The 27,164-nt window shown below is 42.4% G+C and overlaps 1 protein-coding gene across 1 annotated transcript in view; it reads left to right on the forward strand.

Moving 5' to 3' along the window:
* LAMA3 (laminin subunit alpha 3) overlaps positions 1 to 27,164 on the forward strand; it is a 248,463-nt gene that overhangs the window by 91,036 nt on the left and 130,263 nt on the right. Inside the window, 8 exon segments of the mRNA XM_079108746.1 lie at positions 68 to 202; positions 16,349 to 16,486; positions 18,786 to 18,832; positions 19,716 to 19,815; positions 21,350 to 21,402; positions 21,622 to 21,727; positions 22,422 to 22,521; positions 25,599 to 25,755. Coding sequence (XP_078964872.1) covers positions 68 to 202; positions 16,349 to 16,486; positions 18,786 to 18,832; positions 19,716 to 19,815; positions 21,350 to 21,402; positions 21,622 to 21,727; positions 22,422 to 22,521; positions 25,599 to 25,755 — 836 coding nt within the window.

The raw sequence follows: 27,164 nt of genomic DNA on the forward strand, positions 1-27,164 counted from the left end.
GAAAAGGGAGAAATTAGCCAAAGAATGGACGGTGGCCACCCCTCTGAGTGTCTCTGGTCCTTTGCAGGGTGTGACTGTAACTTGGAAGGTGTTCTCCCTGAAATATGCGATGACCAGGGAAGGTGCCTGTGCCGTCCTGGGGTCGAGGGCCCCCGCTGTGACACCTGCCGCTCTGGTGCCTACTCATTCCCCATTTGCCAAGGTAAGTGGGCAGAACCTCTCAGAGTCCCCAGTCCTCCAGAGTAAACCCCCTCCTGAGAAAGGCCAGGGCATCTTCTTGGCAGAGTTGCGTGACCTGCACTTTAATGAAACCAGCCCCTGGCTTACCTGGGAATGCTGCCTGGGTCTGTCCGGCTGAGGCCTTGTCGCCTCCCTTCTCTGTCTTTCCATCGCTACTCTTGCTCCCTGCTCTGCGTGGAGTCCGCTGCCTGGTTCAGACTCTGGTTCTGGAGAGGAAGTGGTGCCTGAACAGGGTCTGGGGACCTGTCCCGTAGGTAAGAGAGGCAATGGGGCATTCCAGGGAGAGGGAACAGAATGTGCAGCCCTTCCCCACGGGTTTTGTGGCCTTGTGGCTCCTCCCTAATAAGAGTCACTGGGGGCAGTGTGCAAGCGGAGGTGTCCAGCCTGGTCGTGGTCAATGTTGCGTGGCTGAATGAAGGAAGGGATGAGTTTGCCCCATTTCTCTCCTGCCTCCTCCCCACCCTCTGCCACTGTGCTCCCCTTGATGGTCAGTGCTCCAGGGGAAGGAAAGAGAAAGAAGAGAAAGCCACCAGTCAGGGCTCAGGGCAGGAAACAGACATTCTGGGTATCATGAACAGAAAGGGACTTCCTGTAGGTAAGAAGCCACTAAACTGAGTCACCGAGACTGGAGTAGCAGGCTCCAGGCTGGACTTCTCGGGAGACTTCAGTGGAATGGCCAGGACTGCTGTGGCACCAGGCAAAGTTTAGGAATGCTACCAGGGTCCTGGGCCAAGGCCTCACCTGGGGTGGGGGACGGGGGGAGTGTTACCAAGAGAGCCAGTCCTGCTGCTCACCCCGAATAGGCATCAAATGAGAAGGTGACAGGGAAGCGGGGAGGAGCCCTTATTCTCAGGGTGGCACCCGGAAGGCAGATCTCAGGGCTGACTTTGGGGTATCAACAATAGCTTTGGGGTTACACAGGGAAGGGCTAAAGGCAAGAGTGGCGGGGGTTTGCCGAGCTGGCGATCTTGGTCAGATCACGCTCTGATTGATCGTTATCCTGGAACTGGTCATGCAGCGTCATGTGGGAAATAAGGAAGTTGTTCTGCTCAGGGGGCAGGTTTGGTCTGTGTCGCTGGATGTTTATTGGGACCATGATCCTGGAATTGAAGATGAGCCAAGGGGAAGAAGAACTCAGAAAAGAACAGGTCAGAGGGAGGGAAGCAAAATGGAATTAGTTATGTCCTTGATCAGGCCCTGCTTCTGGAAGACCATGATGCTGCTGCCTCCACAGACATCTTCCTCTCTTTCTTTTTTTTTTTTTTTTTTTTCCATTTGTTCTTTTTAGATACACATGACTGCAGAATGTATTTTGACATATTATACATTCATGGAGTATAACTTCCCATTTTTGTGGTTGAACATGATGTGGAGTTACAATGGTTGTGTGTTCATATATAAACATAGGAAAGTCATGTCCCATTCATTCTACTGTCTTTCCTAATCCCATCCCTCTCCCTTCCCTTCATTTTCCTTTGTCTAATCCAGTGAAGTTCTATTCTTCCCCCAACCCCCTGCTTATTATATGTCAGTATCCACATATCAGAGAGAACATTCGGTCTTTGGTTTTTGGGGATTGGCTCATTTCACTTAACATGATGGTCTCCAGTTCCATCCATTTGCCAGCAAATGTCATAAGGTCATCCTTCTTTATGGCTGAGTAATATTCCATTGTGTATATATACCACATTATCTTTATCCGTTCATTTGTCGAAGGGCACCGAGGTTGGTTCCATAGCTTGGCTATTGTAAATTGAGCTGCTATGAACATTGATGCAGATGTGTCACTGTAGTAGGCTGATTTTAAGTCCTTTGGGTATAAACCAAGGAGTGGGATAACTGGGTCAAATGGTGGTTCCATTCCAAGTTTTACTGCTGTCAAGAATGGTTGCACCAATTTATAGTCCTACCAGCAATCTCTTGGTACCCAGGAAATCAGAGACAGGGCAGAGCAACAGAAATGTTCACAATGTTCACAAGCAGCATGAGGGCAACCTCCTTCTTACTTCTCATCTTTTAATTTATTAAAAAATGTATATTTTTTGCAGTGCTGGCAAGTACTCTTCCTCTGAGCTATCCCCAGCCCTCATGCAAATACTTCTAATTTTCTGAACTCAGTCGGCACCCAGAGCCCAATTCCAGGAGGAATCTGTGGAGGGCTGGTTTTAGCTTTCCAGCCTCTGAACCCAGGAGAAGGTAGAACAGGTCATGTGCTGTCTCATTCGCTAGATCAGCTACACTCTGGATGATTGGGGGATGGAGCAGGAAAAGCCCTTTCCTAAGCAGCGGGACAGAGTTGTGACAAGCAAGGGTCACGCTAGCTATCAACTGGGGCAAGTTACTGGACGCCTCTGATCCTCAGCTCCCAATACCGGTGCCCACTCATAACATCGTCATGAGGGTCACGTGCGTTCTGCCATGCAAAGCTCTCAGAGTCTAGGAAGCACTCGTGCATATATTGTTATTCTTTTACCTTCGGCCGCTGCCTCCATCTTCCCACTACCTCCTTTTCGGAGTCTGAGCCCAGTTCGCCTCTCTTTTTGCTCATGTCTGAATGCCACACTACAGACTCTTCTTCTCCTTGTCCCTTGGTGTGCCCATTTCATGGACCTCTCTCCATTGCCCTCATACCTCTGGAGCTGCAGGAGATCTCAGCCATTCTTGCCCAGATAGTGGGTCCCCTGGAAGCTGGGGAGAGGATAAGGAAAGGAAGAGGGTATCTCTTCTCTCTCTGTCTGGACCTTCGCCACAGAACTGCAGTGTCAGAAACTAGAATTCCCAGGGCATCTCCTGTGGAGATGTCAGCCTGGGTCATGCTCGTGTTAGAACTGTGTGAATCATGCTACTGGTAGACTCTGTGCCATACCTGGCTCTGTGGTCTGGTTTAGTAATCGTCCTTGTATATACTATTTCTATGGAACGATACCCCAAATTATGAAGCTTTGGAGTAGAAGCTGGGGACTGCTTGCATTGCTGTTTTAAGCTGGAGTTCTTGAGAGTCCTGTTGACGAAATGAAGAGCTAACAGGAGGGAAGGGAGGAAGGCATCCCTTTCAGATGTCTGCTGCAGGCCAACCCTAGGGGGCTTATGTCGGGAGCCCACACGATTATGGGTAGTGAAGACCAGCTCTGATTGATGAAGGCAGGGGGAGAAGGGGTGGGGAAGGCAGCTCACCTCTTCCTCCTCTATCAAATATTTATAATGAGGCTCTCACAGGGAAGATGCTTTTTTTTTTTTTTTTTTTTCTTCCCGATTATATGTTAAATGTAAACTTTTGGGGACAAGGAATGGACAAGAGTATCTTTTGTTAATTTTCTACATAATTCACTGCATTCATATTATTCTTATGTAGCTACTACTGTCTTTTTAGCAAAAGCAATATATTCTGTGAATATTCTCTCAAAAGTTTTCATTTTTCCTCCTCTATCCCAGCCACCATTCCAGACTCATTTGGCAGAATGAATTACAAATATTCCCACTAAGTAGTTCATATGGACCAGGCAGTTAGACCGCATTGGCATGTGTACAGATGCAAAGGTAAAGAATAATACAACATTTGAAGAAAGCTCTTTTCTGGGGCTGGGGTTGTAGCTCATGGGTAGAGCTCTTGCTTAGCATATGTGAGGCACTGGGTTCGATTCTCAGCACCACATATGAATAAATGAACAAAATAAAGGTCTATTCTATTAACATCTAAAATAACTTTAAAAAAGAATACTCTTTTCCACATTTATTTATTACCAAAACTAATTAATTATAAGGCAGGTAGAAAGTACTAGGGTATATTCAAGATAAAGCAAAAGGGAGGTGGGATTTCCAGAATGAAACTCAGTGGATGCTTTCTCCAGCAAAATGAAAAGTTAACTGCTAAAAATGTTTTTAAAAATCATTTTAAGTCTCTGTAAGTTGTCCTAAGAGCATGTGGCAAATGGAAAAAAAATACTGAAAATCTGAATATTAGAAGAGCAAGAACCTGTGCCATTTGAGCCACGGTCCACTCACCCCATGACTCACCTGCCCTACCCCACCTCCATTCTGTAGACGCTCCAGGGCATATGTGGTCAAGAAGATAGGGACTCTCTTTCTCCAGTTCCTCGGTCTGGGCTGTGGTTTCATTCTGGGAGGGCCAGGCTGCTGTTTCTTATCCCTCTGCAGCCCTGTGCAGAAGCTGTATTCCAGGTAGGCTCGGCAGAGAGAGCCAGGTCTCTTTTTTCCCTGCCAACCCCACCCCCTTGTAGGGTGGAAGTATCCTAGGCTCTGGAGGCTGAGAATACTGAGGTGCCAATCACCCCTGTTTCACCTGGCTCATAGAGTGAAGGTTCCATGCTGGGAAGGGCAAGCTGAGAAACCAGTTACATGACCAGGAGCTGACACCTCCTCCAGTGCCCACTTGTAAGAAGAGAGATGTCATTTCTCCCACCTCCAACTCTGGGGGACAGTGGTTCTACCCAGAAGCAAAGATCGGTCAGGACAAAGAACTCTGCAGATTTGACTGAGGGAATTGATTATGTTGAACATGGTAGAGGACTTCATACTCAAGGATGTTGCAGAGAATAATGAAGACCTTGGTGTGTAGCAGTGAAGAGGAGGCTGGTCGCTCCAATGCAAGTGTAATAGTGGAGCAGCCAGAAGTGTAATAAGGATAATCAGAGAGCAACAGCCAAGAAGAGCCTTCCTGATTTCATAGATGATTCTGGAGGTTGGGAAGAATCTATGCATGTGCTAAGCTATAGGCAATCGGAGAAACACATGGGGCAGATTCAAAAACTACAAACCACACAAACCCATCAACCCAGGTTGGAACCTATCTGACCTTAGGGGCTTAAGCACATCTTCTGACCAGGCACTGAGCCAATGAGCTGCCCCGATGCAGTGGCAACTCCTAAGGAATCAAGCTTACAATTTAGTCATCTCTGGCCAGAAGACTAGATGCATGCCCAAAACAGTGCCATCCCAGCAGTGATCAGGAGGGGAATCTAACTAATAGTCCATGGTTGAGTATGGGGGCAGGGAGCAACCTCTCTGAACTCCAAGCCATAACACACAGCCAAAGGTAAACAGAAGTTCTAACTGACCAAGGTAGTTTAAGCACAACTTGCAACCAATAAATGGCTTCAACCAGTAGATGGGACAGAAGATAAAAAAAAACAAGGGAGAAAAAAATCTGACTAGGAACATCAATGGCTGAACTTTGCAGAGAAAATCATACTTGGTAGAATTAGTTCATCCATGTCACTAAACAAATAAACAATCAAGTAGCAAATGATAACAACAATAATTCTGGTGGCGATGGTAAATTAGTAGCTACAGTTGGTACAATTTTTTAAAAAATGTATGTTTGAAGGAACAGGGAATTGTGGCCCATACATAGAGGAAGAAAGCAGGCAATAGAAACTGCTCTTGAATTAGATCAGATGATGGATTTTGTGGACAGACTTCAAAGCAGTTAGTACAAATCTGTGTGAAGAACTAAAGGGAATTTCACCTAATGAATTAAAGGAATGCATAATGACAATGTATCACCAAATAGAGAATTTCAAAAAAAGTAAAAATTATTTAAAAGAACCAATTTGAAATTCTGGAGTTGAAAGTATAATAACTGAAATGAAAAATTTACTAGAGGGACTCAACAGTAGATTTGAGCTGGTGGAAGAAAGAACGGACAGCTTTAATGATAGATTGATAGAGGTTATATGATCTGGAAAACAGACAAAAGAATGAAGGTAATTAAGAGAACTACAAAGAATTACAGGACACCATTAAGTGCACTAACATACCTATAATGAGAGTACCAGAAGGAATGGAGAGAGAGAGGATAGAAAAATAGCCCAAGAAATAATGGCTGGAAACTCCTCAGATTTAATGAAAAACAATCTGTATACTTCAGAAGCTCAATGAATTCCAAAATTGGATAAATACGAAGAGATCCATGCCCAGACAAAATTAAGAACCGAGTAGTAAGATACCTAACCCCTATTGCCTCTGTAAAGTGAAAAGGCACCCCACAAAGATGAGTCACATGGCCTTGAAAGTCAGTGCTCTGATTGGCCAAGTCATCCTACATCCATGGAGGTAGGAACAAGTCAACTCATCTGAATAGCTTGCCTGGGGTAAGTGGGAGAACATTTTTCCTATGGCAAAATCAGGATGCCACAGCTCCGGTAGGGTGGTCAAACTGAGTCCAGTTCTCAGCTCTCTACAAAGACAGTCCTCTCAGATCCTATGAGAGATTAGGAAACCCTCCTAAGATTTAACTCTAGCTTTTTGCTTTTTAAGAAGCTGACACCTGACGTGAAAAGCTTTTTAATGACTTGTTAAAAATAAGAATTTATCTTCTCATATTTTCAGTAGCGTTCATTTGGAGCTCTGGTTCTGTTATGTGGATGTGAGACAAAAACTCATGTGTGAGACAACGCGAGAGAATTCAGAGGGGAAATGATCAGGTTGTGGGAACCTTAAACTAAGCAGCAGATTAATCCCTAAAGGGATTAACTGAGTGGTAACTGGAGGCAGGTGGGGTGTGACTGGAGGCGGTGGGGCAGTGGGGGTGTAGCTTTGGGTATATATTTGTCTCTAGTCAGTGGAGTCTCTCTGCTTCCTAATTATCATGTCAGCTGCTTCCCTCTGCCACACTCTGCCACCATGATGTTCCACCTCACCTCAAGCCCCAAGGAATGAAGCCAGCTGTCTGTGGACTAAGACCTCTGAAGCTCTGAGCCCCTGAATAAACTTTTCCTCCTCTACAATTGTGCTGGTTGGGTCTTTTAGTCACAGCAGTGAAAAAGCTGACTAAAACAGCTTCCAAAGGTCTCCCAGAGCCTTCTGACCTCACTGGAAGCCTGAAAGTGGTAAGGCTTGCTCACTTGAGAAGAAGGCTGGAGGGCCACCAGGAAGCACTGTCTTGTCCCTGTGATGAAAGTTTATGATCAGCCTTTGCTGGATCCTGTTTGTGTTTCAAAGTTACGGCTCCAGTGGAGGGAGAGAGGGGCAGGTAACTCATGTGCTCAAATACCGTCTCTCCCATTTTGCTTTACAGTTCCTCAGTTCCATCCAGAAGGAGTGGATGAGGGAGGGGGAGAGCATTGTTTTTTTTGTTTGTTTTTGTTTTTTTTAAAGTGACATCAGTGGAGTTTATTTTGTTTTCTACCTTATTACAGAAAGAATTTCAAGTGGTAAATTAATTTCATTATAATGGGAGTAATAATCACCCCCAAAAATTAAGTACCTCACATATGCCAAACACAATACTAAATGCTGCATATGTAGAAATAAACACATTTCTTCAAGAAGTGTGCAGTTCACCCTGTGAAAAATGCAGCCTGAAAGTGATTCATTTTGAGAAAGGGTCTCACTAAACTGCTGGGACTGACTTGGAAACTGCTATGCTCCTACCTCAACCTCCTGAGAATTACAGGTCTTCCATTGCTTTGCCCATATGTTTTCATTCTTCCTACTCAGTTAGTTGAAAAAAAAATTAGCAAAAATTACTTTATAGGTTGAACTGGCTTTTTCTAGAGTGATTTCAAGTAATCATACATTTACATAGGGTAATGGTGTTTGATTCATTCTGTTATTTTTTCCTCCCCCACTCCCACCCCTCTTTTCCCTGTATACTGGCCCTCCTTCCTCCATTCTTGCCCTCCCTCACATCCCCCATTATGTGTCATCATCCACTTATCAGTGAGATCATTCGTCCTTTGGTTTTTTGAGATTGGCTTATCTCACTTAGCATGATATTCTCCAATTTCATCCATTTGCCTGCAAATGCCATAATTTTATTATTCTTTATAGCTGAGTAATATTCCATTGTATATATATACCACAGTTTCTTTATCCATTCATCAATTGAAAGACATCTAGATTGGTTCCACAGTCTGGCTATTGTGAATTGAGCAGCTATGAACATTGATGTGGCTGTATCTCTGTAGTATGCTGATTTTAAGTCCTTTGGGTATAGGCCAAGGAGTGGGATAGCTGGGTCAAATGGTGGTTCCAATCCAAGCTTTCTAAGGAATCTCCACACTGCTTTCCAGAGTGGCTGCACTAATTTGCAACCCCACCAGCAATGTATGAGTGTACCATTTTCCTCCACATCCTCTCCAACACCAATTGTTGCTTGTATTCTTGATAATCGCCATTCTAATTGGGGTAAGATAGAATCTTAGGGTAGTTTGGATTTGCATTTCTCTTATTACTAAAGATGGTGAACATTTTTTCATATATCTGTTGATGCTTGTAGATCTTCTTCTGTGAAGTGTCTGTTCCTATCCTTAGCCCATGAGAGCATTGTTTTGGCTTTGCCATTCAAGGACAGCAGGGGAAGCAGCTGGCCTGGTGTCCTGCCTTTGTGGAGGACTGATGCAAACTAATGCATGCCCAGCGCCAGAGAAGACTGCCAGTGCTTAAGAGCTGTTTTCCGAGCTGAGAAGGAAATGGCGTACCATTGCCTATTCGTAGGGTGTTGTCAAGGTGTAACTTGCACTTTGTAGCTTCAGGTTTGAGCCATTCTGGGAAGATTCTGCCTGTGCTAGTCCTCCTCTTGTGCTTGACTTGGCTTTTTTTTTTTTTTTTTTCTTACAGCTTTTGTGATTTTTTTTTTTTTAAATGGGAGTGGATAGCTCAATCAGTGAATTTCAGTATAAAGTCAATGTGGTTCAAAATGCTATATCAGATAACCCAGTGTATCCTAGCCAAAAGCTGTTCTTATGGCTTTCAACTTTATTGCTTTAAATTTTTTTCAAAATCTTTTTTAAAGGGAGTTTAAAAAACACTTCTAAGCTGTTCTTGCCAACTGCAGACCTGGATTTATGGTTTGCCTTAAATTAATTGACTCCAGACTTTTCTAAGTATAATGCCATATTCTCCCCTCGGAAAGTTCCTATAAATATGTTGCCAGTGAGGGTCCAGCCGCCTTCTCCCCTGTTGGCAGAGTCCCCCAAGTCGGGCAAACCAGCCAAGGGACAAGGACAAGGGTGCCTAGCTGATGGCAAATGATGCTGGGGGAGGTTTCTGGCCTGAGATAGTCCTGGGAGAGCCTCCCAGCATCTCCAGGGGTTAAAAATACCATGTGTTGATTGGGGGAGCAGTCTGAAGCCAAATTTTGTACAATTTTGCCTTGAACTGGCCCTTCACTTTGAAATTCAGTTTTTTTCTAAGAGAATATTGAGACAGTTGGTTGGAAAGGCCTAGGGTTTGCTGTAGATTTAATTTATCTAGTTTTCAGATCCAAAGAAGTGGGATTGTGATATCTATGGTGGGACTGATTGTTGGTTTTGTGGCTTTGACTAATGAGGTGCCAGTCTGGTTTCCTACCAGAAGGAAAAACTCCAAAATCTTAGGCAATAAAATCATCCCTTAAACAATAAGGAGCTCTGTGCAACTTTTAATTTGCATGTTTCCTAGGTAGTGTTGTCCTACTCTCTGAGTTTATTACTGAAGGTAAACAGGACGGCACTGCTCATGTAATACCTGTTTCATAGCAACATGGCAAGATTCAACGAGATAACACATATCAAGAACAAATTCAGGTCAGGACTCGTAGGAGGATTTCAGTGGTTGCTCATGCTCTCCTTGAGCAACTGTCTCCTGACATACAATATGGACCAACTTGATGCTGGGAGACATTGGGAGCACAGCAGACAAGATTTCAGTCCTTTGTTGTTGCAGGTAGACTGTCCCAATTCCAAAAATCCAAAATCCAAAATACTCCAAAACAGGAAATTTCATGAGTGCCAGCATGATGCCCCAAGTAGGATATTACACATGTGGCCTCATGTGACATGTCACAGTCAAAACACAGGTGGACTAAAAATATTTCACCTTGAGGCTATGTATATAGGCATATATGAAACATAAGTAAATGTTGTGTTTAGACTTGGTTTCCATTCCCATTATGTATGTGCAAATATTCCAAAATCTGAAATCCAAAATACTTTTGATCCCAAGTATTTCAGATAAGGGAAATCCAGCCTGCATTATTTTTGATACTCCTTGGGAGGAAAAATATCTGAGGGCACAAACAATGAGGAGTCCATGGGAAAAGAGTAAACGACTGCAGGAAATCCAGAAGATCCGGACCAAGACAAAGAACAGAAAATATTTCTAAAATATTTCTAAAGTCTTAGAGTATTTCCAAGACTGAGAAAAGCACTGCCAATGTTGGGGTTTGGAAGTCTTCACTGATGGATGGATTGAAACGAGGAGTGAGATGCCAAGTTGAGTAATTCACCATTTTGAAATAAGGGATGCGCTTTTAAGGTCAAGTCTTTGTTTTCACTTTCAGAGTATAACTGCCTCTTCTGAGGCGCCCTGGAAAATCTCTGTGGCCCTGAGGTCCAGCATCTGTGCTCTCCCATCATGCTGCAGAGCTGCAGCCAAAGAACACTAGGCAGCTACCCTTCCTGCCTTCTGTGTGCATTCACTTTCCTTAGGGCAGAGGTAGCAGGAAGAATTATCCAGGGTTCTCCAAAGAAAAAAAGTCAGTAGGGTATGAGTCTATATATATATATATATATATATATATATATAGAGAGAGAGAGAGAGAGAGAGAGAGAGAGAGAGAGATTTATTTTAAGGAATTGGCTCATGCCAGCATAGAGGCCAGCAGGTCTGAAATCTGCAGGCTGGCAGGCTGGAGACCTAATGTTGGACAGTCTGAAAACAGAATTCCTCCTCCTTCTTAGAGGGATATCAGTCTTTTTTTCTCTTAAGGATTTTAGCTGTTTGGATGGGGCCCTCACACATGATGAAGGGTCATCTGCTTTACTCAGTTTCCTGGTATAAAAGTCCATCTCATTTTAAATGGGCCTTCACAACAGCACCTCAACAGCTGCTTGACCAGCCATCTGGGCACCAAAGCCTAGCCAAATGGACCTGTAAAATTAACCAACACAATTCACCCCAACCAACGTGGTACCCATACATATCTCCTTAAACCATACTTAATCTCTGAATAAAGATTATCACAGGGTCATAATTCTACCTAATGTGATAGAACTATCCAGCATACAGTTGAAAACTCAGTAATCCCTTCCCCAGAAGAGGATGTGAAATCCTTGGGTGATGTTCACACTTCTCTTTGGTGTCCTGTGACTTAAATACTATAACACAAGTTCTATGCATCTAACATTATATGATAAGAGGAAGAGAGGGGAAAAAACCGAAGATACTTGTTTCACGTACATATGGATACAAACACAGATAGCACAACCAAGAAATACTTGCTACATTTATGTCCCCATATTTGTGATGGGTCCCCTGGTCATAGCTGATATTTTCTTTCTGTATACATTCCCTATTTTCTTTGTCCTTAGCTAGCGCCTCTGGTGATCATGGTTCTTTACTTGGTGGAGTGACCCAAATTTTCACTGTTAAAGGGTCTAGGCCATCAGTAGCCTTGCTGGAATGGAAGACTTTGGACTTTTCATTGATCTTAATCAAAGGCATGGTGATACTACACACCACGAGGGATCTCCTTTATTACAGACATGTTCTTCCTTACCCCCATTGTGGAACAGCAATTTCCCCTTAGTTATCAGAGGAATATAAGTACTCCCATCTTTGTTGATTCAGAGACATGAGGAACCCCGAGTGGCCACGTGGCAGTCTTAACTTTTACTTCAATGACATCATTGTCACCAACCCCCTCGAGTGGAAACATTCCTCCCTCTGGAAGCAAGACCTCTAGACCAGCAGAACATAAAAAAAAAGCAGGAACAAGAAACAAAATTTTTGCTAGTGGGATACTAGGGGTAATGGTGATTGGTGCCACTCCTAATTCCACCCCTCGATTCCTGGACCCAGGAACTCTGGCAATGGAAAAAACAGCAGCATATATTGGGTGCTGATTCAGAACATATCCCACTTCTGGAGAACCTTGTGGAGGCAGATCCAAGGGCTTCCACCTGGCCTTTCCCATCATGTTAACCCTCCCTCCACAGGTCAATAAACCAATGGAAAGATTTTGCTAGCGAGTATATTTATGCTAGTTGTAAGTTCCAAAATGGGGGAAATAAACACAGGATAGGTTCAGGAAGCCTAGACGCACTCTGTGGAAGACCTGATCTAAAACTCCATTGATCACTTGACCTCTGTAAGTCCCTGAGTAGAAGGCCACAATTATATTTGGGTCTCATAGGATTAGTGTCAGTTCAGAGCTAGTGTCAGTAATCCCTGAACGTTTTGAATATTTCCTTATCCTCAGTGCACACTCACCCTGGCAAAAGACTATATAGTCTCTTTGAGGAAGACTGGGAGAAAGATTAACAATATAAGATTTTGGCAATGTAATGAAGTCTTCCCTCAAAGGGCTTAGCCTCTTCTTTATTCAAGGAGTCAGACTCTGAAAACTGGGAATTGGCTGAGGGGGCATGACTCCGTTTCAGGTTAGACTTTTGTTCACTTGACCTGGAACTCTTCCACTTAACATAGAATAAGTAAGACTCTAGTCGACTTCCTACCTATTTTGTGTCTAGGATAACCATGATCAACGAGCCAGCACCATCTGACTCTCGGTCAGCGATTCTGATTTGCTATTTTAACTGTGTTTTCCATTAGCTATGCCCATCTTGCTTTTGGTGGTTAGGTGCTACCATTTGGCCCTGCTACTCCAGGGCCCTCATTGCATTTAAGTTTTCCAACTCAATGGCAGTAGCTCCTACTCCCTGAGCACCTATCTCACACATATTCTTCATGTGTCTGTTTCAACTTGAAAAATCACAAATCTTTTTGGAGTATGGCACACCTCATCATGGGTCACGCTTTGTACCTCCTGTTCAGCACTTGCTGGGACTTGAATCTAGTTATCAGTCTAGAAGGAAAAGGAAGTGGGAGGGACAGTCTAGAGGAAAGCCAGCAGTGTCTTGCAACTATCTCACCAAAACTGTACTTTTTATAGGCAAAGCAGATCCACTCAGATGCCAGTGGAGTGACTGCTTCTACTGGCAAATGAGACTCATGGAATTTAGGGGTTTGGGGTCCTCTCTTCAATATGATCTTTCCATATATCTCCAAACCAATATTCAGAATCCCATTCTTTCCCAATTGCACCCATTTTTGACAGCAACATTGAGAATTTGACCCTGTGAGCCAACCACTCACAAGATGAAAACTCTGGGTTTGTTTTCCAATAGTCTCAGCCCTGAGACTCTAAGAGATAAGGGCTTCTTCTGGGAAAGATATAGAAACTTTCAAGTCATTTATGCTGTGCTATACCTAAACATTCCAATTCTGGAACTCCTTCCCTTTTCTTCCTGAACCTTGTTCAATAAAATTTAGGAACGACTAGCCAACTTCGTTATACTCATTAGTTGGACAAAAATGTTCTACGTTAGCAAATACATGGTCATTTGGAAACTTGCCTCTTATAAGCTTTGATTAGGAGTATACAATAATGACATTTGTCTGTATCTCTATTGCCAATGAAGCCATGGACTACCAGTCCTCTCTCCACTGCTGGAAATAAAGTCATTAGGGCCTCTAAATCTAATCAAACTGGAAAATCAATTCTAGAAACCCCAAACCAAATCAGAGAACTCATTCTTAAGATTCTGTTCCTCAAGAAACATTCCTCTTGATGCCAAAATTCTGTGTTAGAATTTCCTAGAGAGAGAACCAATCAAGTGTGGGGGTGGTTGGGGAGATAGATTGATTTCAAGACTTGGCTCATACAATTGTGGGGGCTCTCAAGTCCATAATCTGCAGGGGAAGCCAGCAGGGAAGAGTTCATTTTGCAGCTCAAGTCTGAAGGCTGTATGTAGGCAGATTCCTTTTTGGGGTTCATCCATCTTTCTTTCTTAAGGCCTTCAATTGATTATATAAGGTCCACTCACATTATGGAATATAACCTGCTTTACTCAAGAGTCTACTGATTGAAATGTAAATTTCATTTAAAAAATATCTTCACAGCACCTCTAGACTGGTATTTGACCAAACATCTAGGCACCACAGCCTTGTCAAGTTGACTCATAAAATTAGCCAGCACAGAGGCCAAGAACACTTGCTCAGAAACCTGCCACTAGGTATGGACTTAATCTCTGCAGGCAGGTTTGGTGGAGTGGGGGGGCCCGGTGCCATGAGAGAACACTGACAGGGATGGCAGTCAGGAATAGTAGTCCTTGTCCTGCTGCCTTCTGACATCTGGTGGAGTGGCATTAGGCAAGTTTCTTGTGGGGTCAAGCACTTCACATTATGCCCATGATTCTCCCGCTCTTTGAGATCAGGGAATACATATTTTTGTATTTACCTCCACCATAGCACCTAGCCATGATGTCATCAAACACAGTAGACTGCCAATCAATATCCACTGGTTGGATGGATATAAAATAGAAGGGTGAGGTGGTGATCAGTTCTCAGAATCTGTCACTAATCATGTACCTCTGAACAAATCACACAGCCTGTTGAGTTCTCAGGTAATTTGTCAAGGAGAAAACTAGCTCTGTTCCCCTCCATTAGTGAGATTTTATTTTATGACTCCAATGACAACAAGGGCAAACTCTGTTATTCATTATCATTATTACTAAAAAGCACGTTCAGGGTAAATCACCACACACAGGCTGAACTAAGTCCTGTCCTGTCATGAAAACAGCATGGTCTCGTCCCCACAAGGGCTCAGTACTCCAAGGCTGAGTCATGTGGGGCTTTTTACGTCCCAAGGGTACCTATAAATAGAATACCAGAAGTGAGACTTTATTGTATAGTTCTTTTCTTTACTAAAGTCCCAATTAGTATGGAATTTTTGAGAACTTGCAAAAAAAGGTTAAAAAAATACATATACACATATATTTATACATATATATATTTTTTTCTGAATACCCTGAATATAAACTACTTATTCATTGACTGCCATTCATTCAGTGTGGAAGAGTATAAGACCATCTCCCCACGCACTGGGGGTGTTTGGTATACTGGGCACTTCCTCTTTGCCAAACATCACGCTTAGTGCTTTTCATACCTCATTTCTGATGATTCTCCAATGACCTCATCAGATAGGTTCTATATCAGCTTACAGAAGAAGAAACTGAGGCTTAGAGAGATCTAAATAACTTGCTTGTGACTGGGCAGCTATTAAGTGGTACAGCTGGTATTCGGAACCAGATGAGTCTGATCCCAGAGGTAGAAGCCCTTTACAACAGGCTACTTTGGTGACTCTGAGAGAGCCACTTAACTTCTGAACTTCACCATATTGTGGTGAAATCCAATGCGATGATCTCTCCAGTTCCTTCCCTTCTTATGATGTGAGACCCTCTGGCTGAGGAAGTTAGCTGGGTCATATCCACCGTGCATACCTATCCGGGAACATGGGTCCTCCCAATTTGAATGGGAGTGACACTCAACAACTCCAGTCCTGCAGGGTTTGGTGGGAAGGGAGCCAAGAGGGGAGTGGCCAGAATCTCTTCTCTCCACCTACAAGTGTGTGTTCACCCACTTTGCCAAAGATGATGGTAACAGGTTGGTGGGCAAAGGATACTGGGATGCCTTTCCCATCCATTCCCAGCCCTGCCTGTGTAACTGTTCCCTTGATTACTTAACTCCACCAGACCTTGAGGAAATAGATATGAAGAAAGGAGGACAAAGAAAAACAGGGGGACAGTTACTGGGCTGGAGTGGTTTGCATTTGACCCCCCCAGGGAAAATAGAGTGAGAGTGGATCCTTCAATCAGTCACATCTCCATCAGCTGTCCCTGTCATTCACATACAGCACCGCTGCTGTATGTGAGAAGCATCCCCCAAACCCTCAGCAGCCACCAGCCAATCTGGCCGAATATAAAATTACAGCAACAAACACTAACATTTCCTGAGTGCTCACTATGACAGTAGGTATTCCAACTCTTTCTAGTATTCTTTGATACTTATGACAATCTTATCAAGTAGATGCTAGTGTCAGTCCTATTTAAGGGAGGGGAAACTGAGGCTTATATAAGTTGAGCAGGTAGTTCCAGGTTCCAGGTCTAATAAAAGGTGGAGCTGGAACTTGCATTTGAGTCTTTGTGGCCTCACCCCAGGGGTCTGATCCTGGATGCTGTGATATCCTCTGACTGAAGATGTTCAGAGGAAAGACATTCCCTTCCACACCCCAGGCCCTGAGTCTGACTGAGATCTTTTCCTCCAGACTGCCAGTGTTCAGCCCTTGGATCCTACCCAACACCTTGCAACCCAGTGACTGGACAGTGTGAATGCCTGCCGGGGATAACAGGACGGCGGTGTGACAGATGTCTCTCAGGAGCCTATGACTTCCCCTACTGCCAAGGTAGAGAAGCCAGCAGGATGCTGGAGGGCTGGTTCCTCTCTGAGTGTGTGAAGCCCACCACACAGAGAAGCTGCAAGCATCCATGGTCACCCCTACCCAGTTGACCCTATCTGCCCCAGTTCAAGTCCATTGAAAGCACATACATCACATATTCACATAAGCATCCTCAAAGGAATCCAGAAACGATCTGTTCCTAAAAAAATTGTAAATTCTCGTGTAACATATACCTGGGTTTCTTGGCTTACATGCCGGTTTTCTGTATAGCAGTGTGGCAAAAGCAACTTCTCTGTGCTTCACCTAGCATTCTTGGCTCCTGTGCCCAGGAGAGAGTGAGGCCTGCTCTCCTTACTGACTGTCAGTGCTGATGGGCTGTACTGGGCCTTTCTACCAGGCCCCTTGCCAAGGGCTGGGTGCAGTGCTTCTGCCCTTTCTCCTTGCCTGCCTCTGATCCCCTGGGGGACTGTCATCACACTTCAGCACTGGCACTAGGGGAGAGACCTGGGGTGCGCTGGAGCCCATGCAGTCAGGAAAGTGAGCCAAGGAGCACATGGAGACCTGAGAATGAAAGTGAGTTGTCTGTGATTCTTCCCAAGTTCCCTGGTGTAGGGAGCCTTCAGTGTGGGCCAGGAGCCCCTGTTGATTTCAAAGGTCTCTTGCTCTGTTAAAAGATGGATTTGTGCCCGGTACAGTGGCACATGCCAATAATCCCAATGACTTGGGAGACTGTGGTAGGAGGACGGCAAGTTCAAGGCCAGCCTCAGCAACTAAGTAAGCCCCTCCGCATCCTAGTGAGACCCTGTTTCAAAATTAAAACAAAACAAGAACAAAAAGCTGGGCCAGGGATATAGCTCAGAGGTAAAGCATCCCTGGATTAAATCCTCAATACCAAAAAAAAAAAAAAAAAAAAAAAGAAAGAAAGAAAAGAAAAGGAGGGACCATGAGGCTGACCCAGGAGACCCAGATTTTCCACCAGGAGAATGTGGTTTCCTCAAACCCCTTTATGCTCTTCATAACAACTTGGAGCCACAGTGTCCAGGGCCTACTGGTACAGGGCCACAACACAGACTTCATTTTCTAGATTCTTCCTAGCCAGAATCCTCAAGACCAGGTTTCCCTGAGGGTGGAATTTGCAGGTAGCATCCAGAGGGGCTGCTCTCCCCTGGGAAGGCTTGAGGGTCACTGAAAGGTGAGGGTATCCCAGAGTAGGAACTGCCTGCGTGGACCTCAGGAGTGGGAGACAGTGCAGTGGAAAGGCTAGGCAGCCCCCCTGGTCCTAGTGAGAATCCCAAGGCCAGGTGTGGTCAGGGTGGAGAACAAGAGCAGAAAGTTATGCTGTTAGAGAAAAATAAGGAACAGCAAAGAGAGAGAGAGAGAGAGAGAAAGAGAGAGAGAGAGAGAGAGAGAGAGAGAGAGAGAGAGAGAGAGAGAGAGAGAGAGAAAGCAGAAGCTGAGGCAGAGACAAAGAGGAAACAAAAGCAGAAACAATTAGTAAGAAAATACATTACTATCATGGATTTGTTTAAATGATTTGAAAACCAGGCTCAGAATAGGCTGAACCCAACCTGTTTCCAGTTCTAACTCTGTGTAATAGGAGTTCTGAGACATTGCAAGCACTTGATTTATGGAAAAGAGATTATATCAGGCTTGTAATACCATGCTGATGGAGGCAGCAGCACTAACTGATTTTATAAAGAACTTTAGGGGAGGAGGTACGGGGGTAGGAAGGAGAGTAGAATGAACTGGTCATTATTACCCTACGTGCATATGACTACATGACCAGTATCATTCCACATCATGCATAACCAGAATGAGAAGTCACACTCCATTTATGTATGATGTGTCAAAGTGCACTCTCCTGTTATGTGTAACTAATTAGAACAAATAAAAAAAGAACTTTAGTGCAGGTTGGAAACAAGGGGATTTGATATTTGGAGAATTAACTCTTGGTTAACTAAAAGGCAAACTTAAAAATAAATCCTGTAACAATTGACCTTCTCTTGGTGCAATATCGCCCCCTTCTGGATGATAGTAAATAGGCTTAACATTTTAGTCTCCCCAGTTTCTTTCATCAATTAGAAATGAAATTTTGTTAATGGGTAGGGAATAGAGTTGTTCAGTGACAAAGGGGCACTTTGGGATAGAGGATCATGAATATTATTCAGGAGGACTTCCTTTACTTTGCACTTATCAAAAACATAAATAGAGGTGTACTATTTTTAAACGCAAGCAGAATTTTTAAACTTGAAACATCGAAACCACTAACTGCCAGGCATTGAAAACATTTCTAAATCCTATACAGGTTCCAGTGGTGCTTGTGACCCAGCCGGTACCATTGACTCCAGCTTGGTAAGTGGAAGATATGTATAAAGGTGGCAACTCTTGTAATTCTGATACTTACTCAAGACTAACCATGTGGGAGCTTCCTGAAATTAAAAGTAAATTAAAATAAGACACGCATTGCTTAAAAAGGTCAGTGTTCCTTTTCAAAGTGCCTATGATTTTGTGGGGGTTTTCTCCCCAACAAAGAATATGGATGGAGTCTTAGAGTTTTACTGCAGGAAACTCCAATGGTGTTGCCACTACAGAATCCTGCCAAGGCTCCTTCGATAGCCAAGGACAAATTAAATAACACTGGCTGTGCACAAAATAATTCCTATTTCTTTTTTACTATTCCAAGCACATACTATGGTGTTCTGAAGTTTTCTAAGGCCTTTAGAAATGACCTCTCTTCTTGGTCTCATAGCCTAGAGATGCAACTCCAGGCACTGGATCAACAGAGGGACAAATGTTTTGCCATCCTTACTAAGAGACTTGACAGTATTGAAGCCAGGCAGTGAATCTTACATATTACAAAAGCATTCTCAGTTAAACACCGTTCTTTACTGATTCCCAGCATCATAAATATTCAGATACTTTTCCATGTAAATTTGTACTTCACACTGTAGCAGCATCAACAGACACTGGCAATGTTATAAGACATTTTTTTTCTCTCTGTATTTTTCAATTTCTTTTTACCAGCAAATGTGGATAACGTGTGTAACAAGTAAATTAATTATAAAAAAAATCAACTTCATTGAAATGAAGCCAGTGCTGTTGTTCCCCCAGGATCCACTTAATTTACTTTTCATGGCCAAATTGTATTTCTGTGACAAGTCTTTGCCCAGAACACTGTTTTGAAAACAGCTTTTTATTCCAAGATGTCAAATGTTCATTTGCTTTGCATTTTAAGGGGTATTGCCAATGCAAGCTTCACGTGGAAAGTCCTACATGTAGTCACTGCAAACCATTATATTGGAATCTGGCCAGAGAAAACCCCAGTGGATGTTCCGGTAAAGTATCTATACACCATCACTCCCTATTTTGTAATTTCCTCTTAATGTTCTCTATTTCAATAACTAAACTCACAAAAGAGCTATTTGTTGAAGCAATTTGATTTGTCCAAACGTCTGTGTAATTTTGTGTGTGTGTGAATCTGGGCCTTGTTCTGATTTATAGATCTATCATGCACCTGTGCGTCCCTACTGTGCAAAGTTTTGATGTCTTCCCCCCCACACTTTTGTGAGAACTTCTGTCATTTTCAAAAATCTCAGCAAAGGATTAGCTTCCTTTGTCCATAGGTATTTTATTGTTTGTAACAGCAGCTACTTGATAAATGCTTTTACCTCTTTGTTTCTATGATTCACTCTTTCTGGATTAATTTTATTATAACTTTATACATGTATTGAAACCAGGATAACAAATTGAATACAGTGGGTTAAAATTACTAAATTTAGGTGAATCTCTGTCTTTTTATTTATTTATTTTTTTTATGGTGTTGGGGATCTAACATGGGGTGTCACATATGTAGGCAAATGTGTTACCACTGAGCTACATCCCAGTCCTGAATACCTGCATATCTCTTTCTTTTCTCTCCTTCCCCTCCCTCCTTCCCTCCCTCCCTCTCTCTCTCTCTCCTTCTTTCTTTCCTTATTTCTCTTTTCTTTTCCTTTTCTTTCCTTTTCTTTTCTTTTCTTTTCTTTTCTTTTCTTTTCTTTTCTTTTCTTTTCTTTTCTTTTCTTTTCTTTTCTTTTCTTTGTGCTGGGGAGTGAACCCAGGGGCATTTTACCACTGAACTACATTCCCAGCCCTTCAAAAAAAATTTTTTTTCTTTTTTTTAAATTTGAGACAGGGTCACAGGGTCTCATTAAATTGCTTAGGGCCTCACTAAGTTCTGAGGCTGGCTTTGAACTTGTGATTCTCCTATCTCAGCCTCCTGAGCCACTGGGATAACAGGCAAGTGCTACCACACCTGGTTGAATATCTTTTTAGGGATGGGGTCTCACTATGTTGCCCAGGTTGGCCTTGAATTTGTGAGCCTCCTACTCCAGCCTCCACAGTAACTGGGATTACAGGTGTGCACCACTGCACCAGCTGAAGTGAATATCTTTAAATAGAGTATATTTTCATGCAAGTACATCAATGATGACCTTGACATTAAAGTCTCTAAAATGATGTTGGCTGGGGCTGTAGCTCAGTGGTAGAGCACTTGCCTAGCACGTGTGAGTCACTGGGTTCCATCCTCAGCACCACATATAAATAAATAAATAAAATAAAGGTATATTAAAAAAAATCCCATGATGTTGCAGTTTCGTTTTGGCATAGCCGTAAACTCACAGTCTCTTGAGAGGGATCGTATTCGTTGGTGTGTTCTGCTAGCCTCAGAAAGTAATCCAGTTTTAGGCCTCAGTGGTGCAAATGGTAATGCTGCTGAAGTGTGCAGGGACCTCTTCCTGCGATGTTGTGTTGCAGATGTGAGATGTGCCCAGAGCCAGGGAGCGGTCTTTGGGTAACCCTTGGTTTAAGGACACTTTCTTATCTCCACAGAGTGCCAGTGCCACGAGGCAGGAACAGTGAGTGGTGTTGGAGAGTGTGGGCAGGTAATGCGAGCCGATTTTCATATACCAATGGGACACTGTAGCCATTGATTGAGGAGGTCCTGGGAGCGTGTCAGTACCTCTGCAGGCAGACAGTACATGATCATTTTTCTCAGGCCGGGGCTCCCTTGCTGCCTATTGTACAATGAGCCAGTTTTCAATCTTGAAGATGAGTGAATTCTGTAACTATCAGATTTTGACATCTGGCTCATTGTTCCACAGGGAGATGGTGACTGTCACTGCAAGGTCCGAGTGAGCGGTGATGCCTGTGATACTTGCGAAGATGGATATTTCTCTCTGGAAAAGAGAAATTACTTTGGGTGTCAAGGTACTTACATCCAGTGGGTCCCAAGCAGAGCAAAGTGTCAGAATAACCTTTCTCCTGCGTTTGGCTTTCTTCGGTTGATTTTCTGGGAGGTGCTCAAGCATTCTGTCTGGGACATCGGGTCAAATATTCAGTTGACACTAGTCATAAGTTGCAGGTGGGGATGCTTCCACTTCTCTTCTACAGCACACTTATAAGAAATATACCTGGAATAGGAGGACATGCGTTAATGTTGTAAAACATCAGGACTTAGTGACTTTAAGGTTGTACTTTGTTTTATCAGAAGAGCCAGGCTTTTAGAGATAGGGTTGTATTAAATAATGGAATCATAGCAACAGTAGGCCTGCAAGGCTGCCCTTGAGTGTCTCACATGGGCTCTTCTTAGCTGACCTTATTTACAATAGTGCTGTTTCTAAATCTTGTTCCACTCTTGATCTACCACCACCTTCACATTGGGCATCTGCGTTCCAGCTGGCCTATGGTCGTGCACCCCCAGCCTAGAAGGGGACTTTTGGAGGGACAGGTCATTTCCGCTAGGAAGTTTCCTGCCTATTTCAAACTCCTGCCAGATATAAGGTGTGATAAGAAGGGAGGCAGTGCTGCAACCCTGGGATTATTAGTGTTCCTTTCTCATAGAGGGAGGGAGGCATTCCTTATGGGGATGATTTCACGGGTAACCGCAGCCGTCTCCTGACAGGGTGTCAGTGTGACATTGGTGGAGCGCTCACGTCCGTGTGCAGTGATCGCTCGGGAGCATGCCAATGCCGAGATCACGTGGTGGGGAAGGTGTGCCAGAGGTGAGTCTTTGGGAGGCTTCCTCCTGTGTGTATGGATGAGAAGCTGTCTTAGATCACCAACCATGCTGGTGAAGAGCAAAGCAGTCCTAGGAATCCTCAGCAGATGAAGCCGTACAATATAATTCAAAATTCAGACATTTGTTTCGTGAGTTAATTAAAATAGGAGATAATGATGACCATAAAACCGGTTCCATCTTTGCAAGTCGGGGAGCACCTGCACTTCAGAGTTTGCAGATTTGAAGTGAACAGGCGCAGAATGACAGGTGGGCATGAGGAGAGCTGGAAGCATGGGGTGGGTTCACCTGGCTGAACCCCCATGGACAAGTCACAGCATGGAGGAGGCAAGCAGGGCCAGCTCCAGTTTTTGGAAGAGAGAGGGAATAAGAAGGGGCAGAGTGCACATACCCGGGTTCTTGGACCATCGGCATCCAGTTCCTGTTGCTCCCTCAGACACATTAAGGAGAGTGAGTGGAGAGATCAGGTGACAACACGAAGGGTAAGAAAACTTCCAGAGTGTGGAAACAGGACTTCATCTCATGCAGAAGTAAATTAAAATAAACTGTAAGAGCAGCAAAGCAAAGTGGAGATTGAGACCCAGATGGTGCCATAGAAGTATGGCAGCTTACTGTCTCCACATTTGCTGTTTATAGATGATGTATATATAGACATAGATAGTACACACACACACACACACACACACACACACACACACACACACACAAAACATGATTCACCCATAATCTTTCCTTAGTGGCAGGAGGGAAAATTTAAGTGTAAATATTCTGACTTTTAATCATTGCTGGAAACTCCATGAAATGCACAAAAAACCAGATACTGTCTTCACTAACTGCACCACAAGCAAATGAATTTAAAAATTCTTGTATGCAGTTACGATGATTTGTATTGTTTTGGTGTTTCTCTTTTTTCCCTCATTGTTTTCAATATTTGGATTCTAAAGGTCAGGGTCACTGAGCTGTTCATTTTCAGTCTTCCTAGTTGGCTCTCACAGCTGGGCCTTGTAGAAGGTCCATGAGAAAGAAAACATCTATAAATTTGTTTTCCTGAAACTAGCAAGGCAAAGGAAGGACCAGAGGAGCTTTGTGATGTTTTCTAATGTAAATGTTTTCTGTTTTGCCCCTTTACATCCTTAGGTTGACAAAATGAGCTTTTTCCTACTCAAGAGAATGTTGTTTTTCTTTTTCCATTTATGTAGGTGATTGGCTAATTTTCAGGATAATATAATGCAATCAGATAAAAATTAAATAATCCACCCAGAGGAAAAATATTGACCTTTTACATTTTAGCATATATTTTTGCATTTTGTATTTATACATATATAAATATATATATATGAATATATATGTATATACCTTGAAATTTAAAATATATCCTTTGATATAGTGGCAAATGATAACTGAAATAAAGGGTGGTCAACCTCACATATATGGCATAGTGACTTCTCCTGGCTGGCAAATCTTGTGTCCTTTTGTTTGTCCTCCCAAATGTTAGTTTATGATTTTTTTCTGAGCATTTTTAGGTTTGCATGTAAACTTAGAAAGTATTTACATTCACTTTGTTTTCTAAATAATTTTTATAATTTCATAAATGTTCATTACAGAAAATTAATGTAAATAGTAAAAATGTGAAGAAAAATCTTCATTCCACCACCCAGAAATAATTCCTTTTAATACTTTTTGTATTTTTCCTAGATTTTTGTTTATGAATGAAATTTAGTGCTGTATTTTTTCATGTTATATATATCAATCTATTAATTTCACATGGTATCATAAGCATTTCTTCTAGGATTAAATAGTTCTCAAAAATGCTGATTTTATTTCATAATTTCCTTATTTCATAATTTTTGTACATTTGTGTTTCTAAGTTTTCCCTGTTTTAAACATTTTAATATTAATTCTTTGATAGTGTATTTTTATATTAATTCTTTTTATAGTGTATTCTAAAGACATTCTTTAGAATAGATACCTGGAACTAAGATTACTGGGTCAATGGGTATGAAAACTTTTAAGGATCTCTGTAAATTCACCTCAGAAATATAAGCATTTATTTTTTTCCTTTCTTGCTTTTTTTTTTTTAAAGATTGAACCCAGGGGTGCTCTGCCACTGCTACATCTGCAGTCGTTGTTATTTTTTATTTTGAGACAGGGTCTTGCTAATTGCTTAAAGCTTCTGCTAAGTTGCTGAGGCTGGCCTTGAACTTGTGATCCTCCTGTCTCAGCCTCCCTAGTTACTGAGATTACAGGCATGTGCCACCATGCCCGACAAGCATTTCTAATTCCATTTAAAATACAGGAGCAAGACCTTTTGTTTCCTTCAACTAATTGACTAATTATAATTGATCTTTATGACTTTAAAATCATTAACTGCTATTAGCTTCTGACTGAATGGAAAAATTTATCATTTGGAAGAACTTCAAGTAGTTTGGCTATGAAGTGCCACACAGAATTGAGATATTTCTGATCCTCCTGTGTGTCTGCCACATCAGGACTCTTGAAAGGAATCCATTAATTAATCAGTGCCAAGATTCTCATTACTTGCAATATGGTTTCAGAGAAAACAAGTCAGAAAAGTCATTCTAATGATCAAAAATATATATAGACAAACTTCTTTGACTTTATATTTTGACATATATTTTATATCACACTATACCTATGGTGCACTGAAATAGGGTCTGGCACATGGATATTAATATTTGTATGATAGTGAATATGAGTGTAAAAACCAATGCAGGAATAGTACATAGCCTAATTTGGCTTCGTTTTGTTGTTGGCAATGGTTTAGACATATTAAAAGATACATTAAAGAACATATTATGAGTTATGCTCAATGGCTTTATCATTTTAAGTCTTGGAACATGTAGGAGTTGGGTGTGGTTTATGTGAATGTTTTCATGAATGAAAACAGTATTTTAGAGAAAAGTGGGGAACCATTCTCTTTATTTAATGCGCTTTGTCAACTTGGTGGAGTTCATTTAGCAGTAATTATTGGATTAAAGGATATTCAGATGGTTAATGAACCTAACTTGGTGTATCTACATTTACTTTTTATTACTTTAAAAGGCCTGAAAATAACTACTATTTCCCAAATTTGCATCATATGAAGTATGAGATTGAAGATGGCACTGCACCTAATGGAAGAAGCCCCCGGTTTGGATTTGATCCCCTGGTGTTTCCTGAGTTTAGCTGGAGAGGATACGCCCAGATGACCTCAGTACAGGTAGGCAGCCAGCAGGCCACAGCCTCGAGGCAGGGTGGCCCAAAGGTACTCCCGAAACCCCCTCAGGGGCCCCTTGAAAGTGAACTGTCCCCAAAGTGGATTCCAGGATTCTTTTGCTCCAGAGGCTGGGTTGGGGTCCCCGTTAAAGTCAGGCTTGGGGTTTTAGCTGATAAGCATACGTGTGGATTTCACAGGTCATTGCTACTTTCATTGGGTCACCAATCAGAAAATGAAGAAATGAAAGAAAAATGGTGTTCATTTGTGGAGACTTTTCACGAGAAGAAGGAAGTTTCTGAAATGACATTAGGCTATATTATCACACAAGGGGCTTTTTCTTTTCTTTTTTTTTTTTTTGTTTTGTTTTTTTTTTTGGGTGCTGGGGATCGAACCCAGGGCCTTGTGCTTACAAGGCAAGCACTCTACCGACTGAGCCATCTCCCCAGCCCCAGACATTTTCTTTAGAGCCATTTGTGGGAAATATAATGTTAGTTTAAATAATTCTAATAAAGCTAGTGCAGCTACTTTTTTATCGATTTTTTTAAAATTCCAAATTACTCTGTGAATAGAAACTAAAAATAAATGATGAGTTGTAGTTTGTGCTATTTAATTATTCTTTCCTGTTTTTCTCCTTTCCTTCCTTCTTCTCTATTTCATCCTTCCTTCTTGGCTTTGCATTGGAGTAAGGACGATTATATGTTATTTGTTTACCTTTAGACCTTATGCAATATTCAGAATAAAAAATCCTGTAGAGTCATTGAGTAGTTTTGTCCTCAGAATTTCTTTTTGAGATTTATCCCTTTGAGTTGTGTCTTGGTGGAGAAATTCACAGTAGGAGGTAATCTGATGACCATGGTAACTCAATACTTGTCCTTAGCAGATTTGGACTTAGAATAGTCCAGAGAGAAACTGAAATAGGCTCATAGTTTTCCTGATTCTAGTCCTGCTTTGTGCCTGGTCAAATTTCCCCAGCCAATCTGCCTTTCTCAAGTAACACCTAGAACCTTAGAATACCTCATTCTCTTCCCCTTCTGCCCAAATACAGAAATTCCGTTTCCTTAAATGCCCTGATTTCACTTCATTATTCAGAAAAAAAAAAAAAAAAAATGATGGTTTCTGTGAAAATAGCATGTGAATGACTGACTGAGCCCAATCAAGGTATAAACCCTCTCATAGGTGAAAAAAAGTTTGGTTGACCCAAATGAGTGAATTTCTAAGGATAGAGTTTTTGAGTCTTTTTGGTCAGAGGACATTGGTGATGTCCCTTGAGTGACAACTTTGCCTATTTATCTCCCAACTTAGAACCTCCAGGTAGAAAATCCAACAGTGTCTTCGGATAAGGGCTTGAGATAACACTTCATAAGACACAATAGGCATAGTTTAGTTACATCCAGAGTTTATCACTAAAGTGT

Source organism: Sciurus vulgaris (assembly GCF_902686455.1).
Source record: "Sciurus vulgaris genome assembly, chromosome: 13".
Lineage (NCBI taxonomy): Eukaryota > Metazoa > Chordata > Mammalia > Rodentia > Sciuridae > Sciurus > Sciurus vulgaris.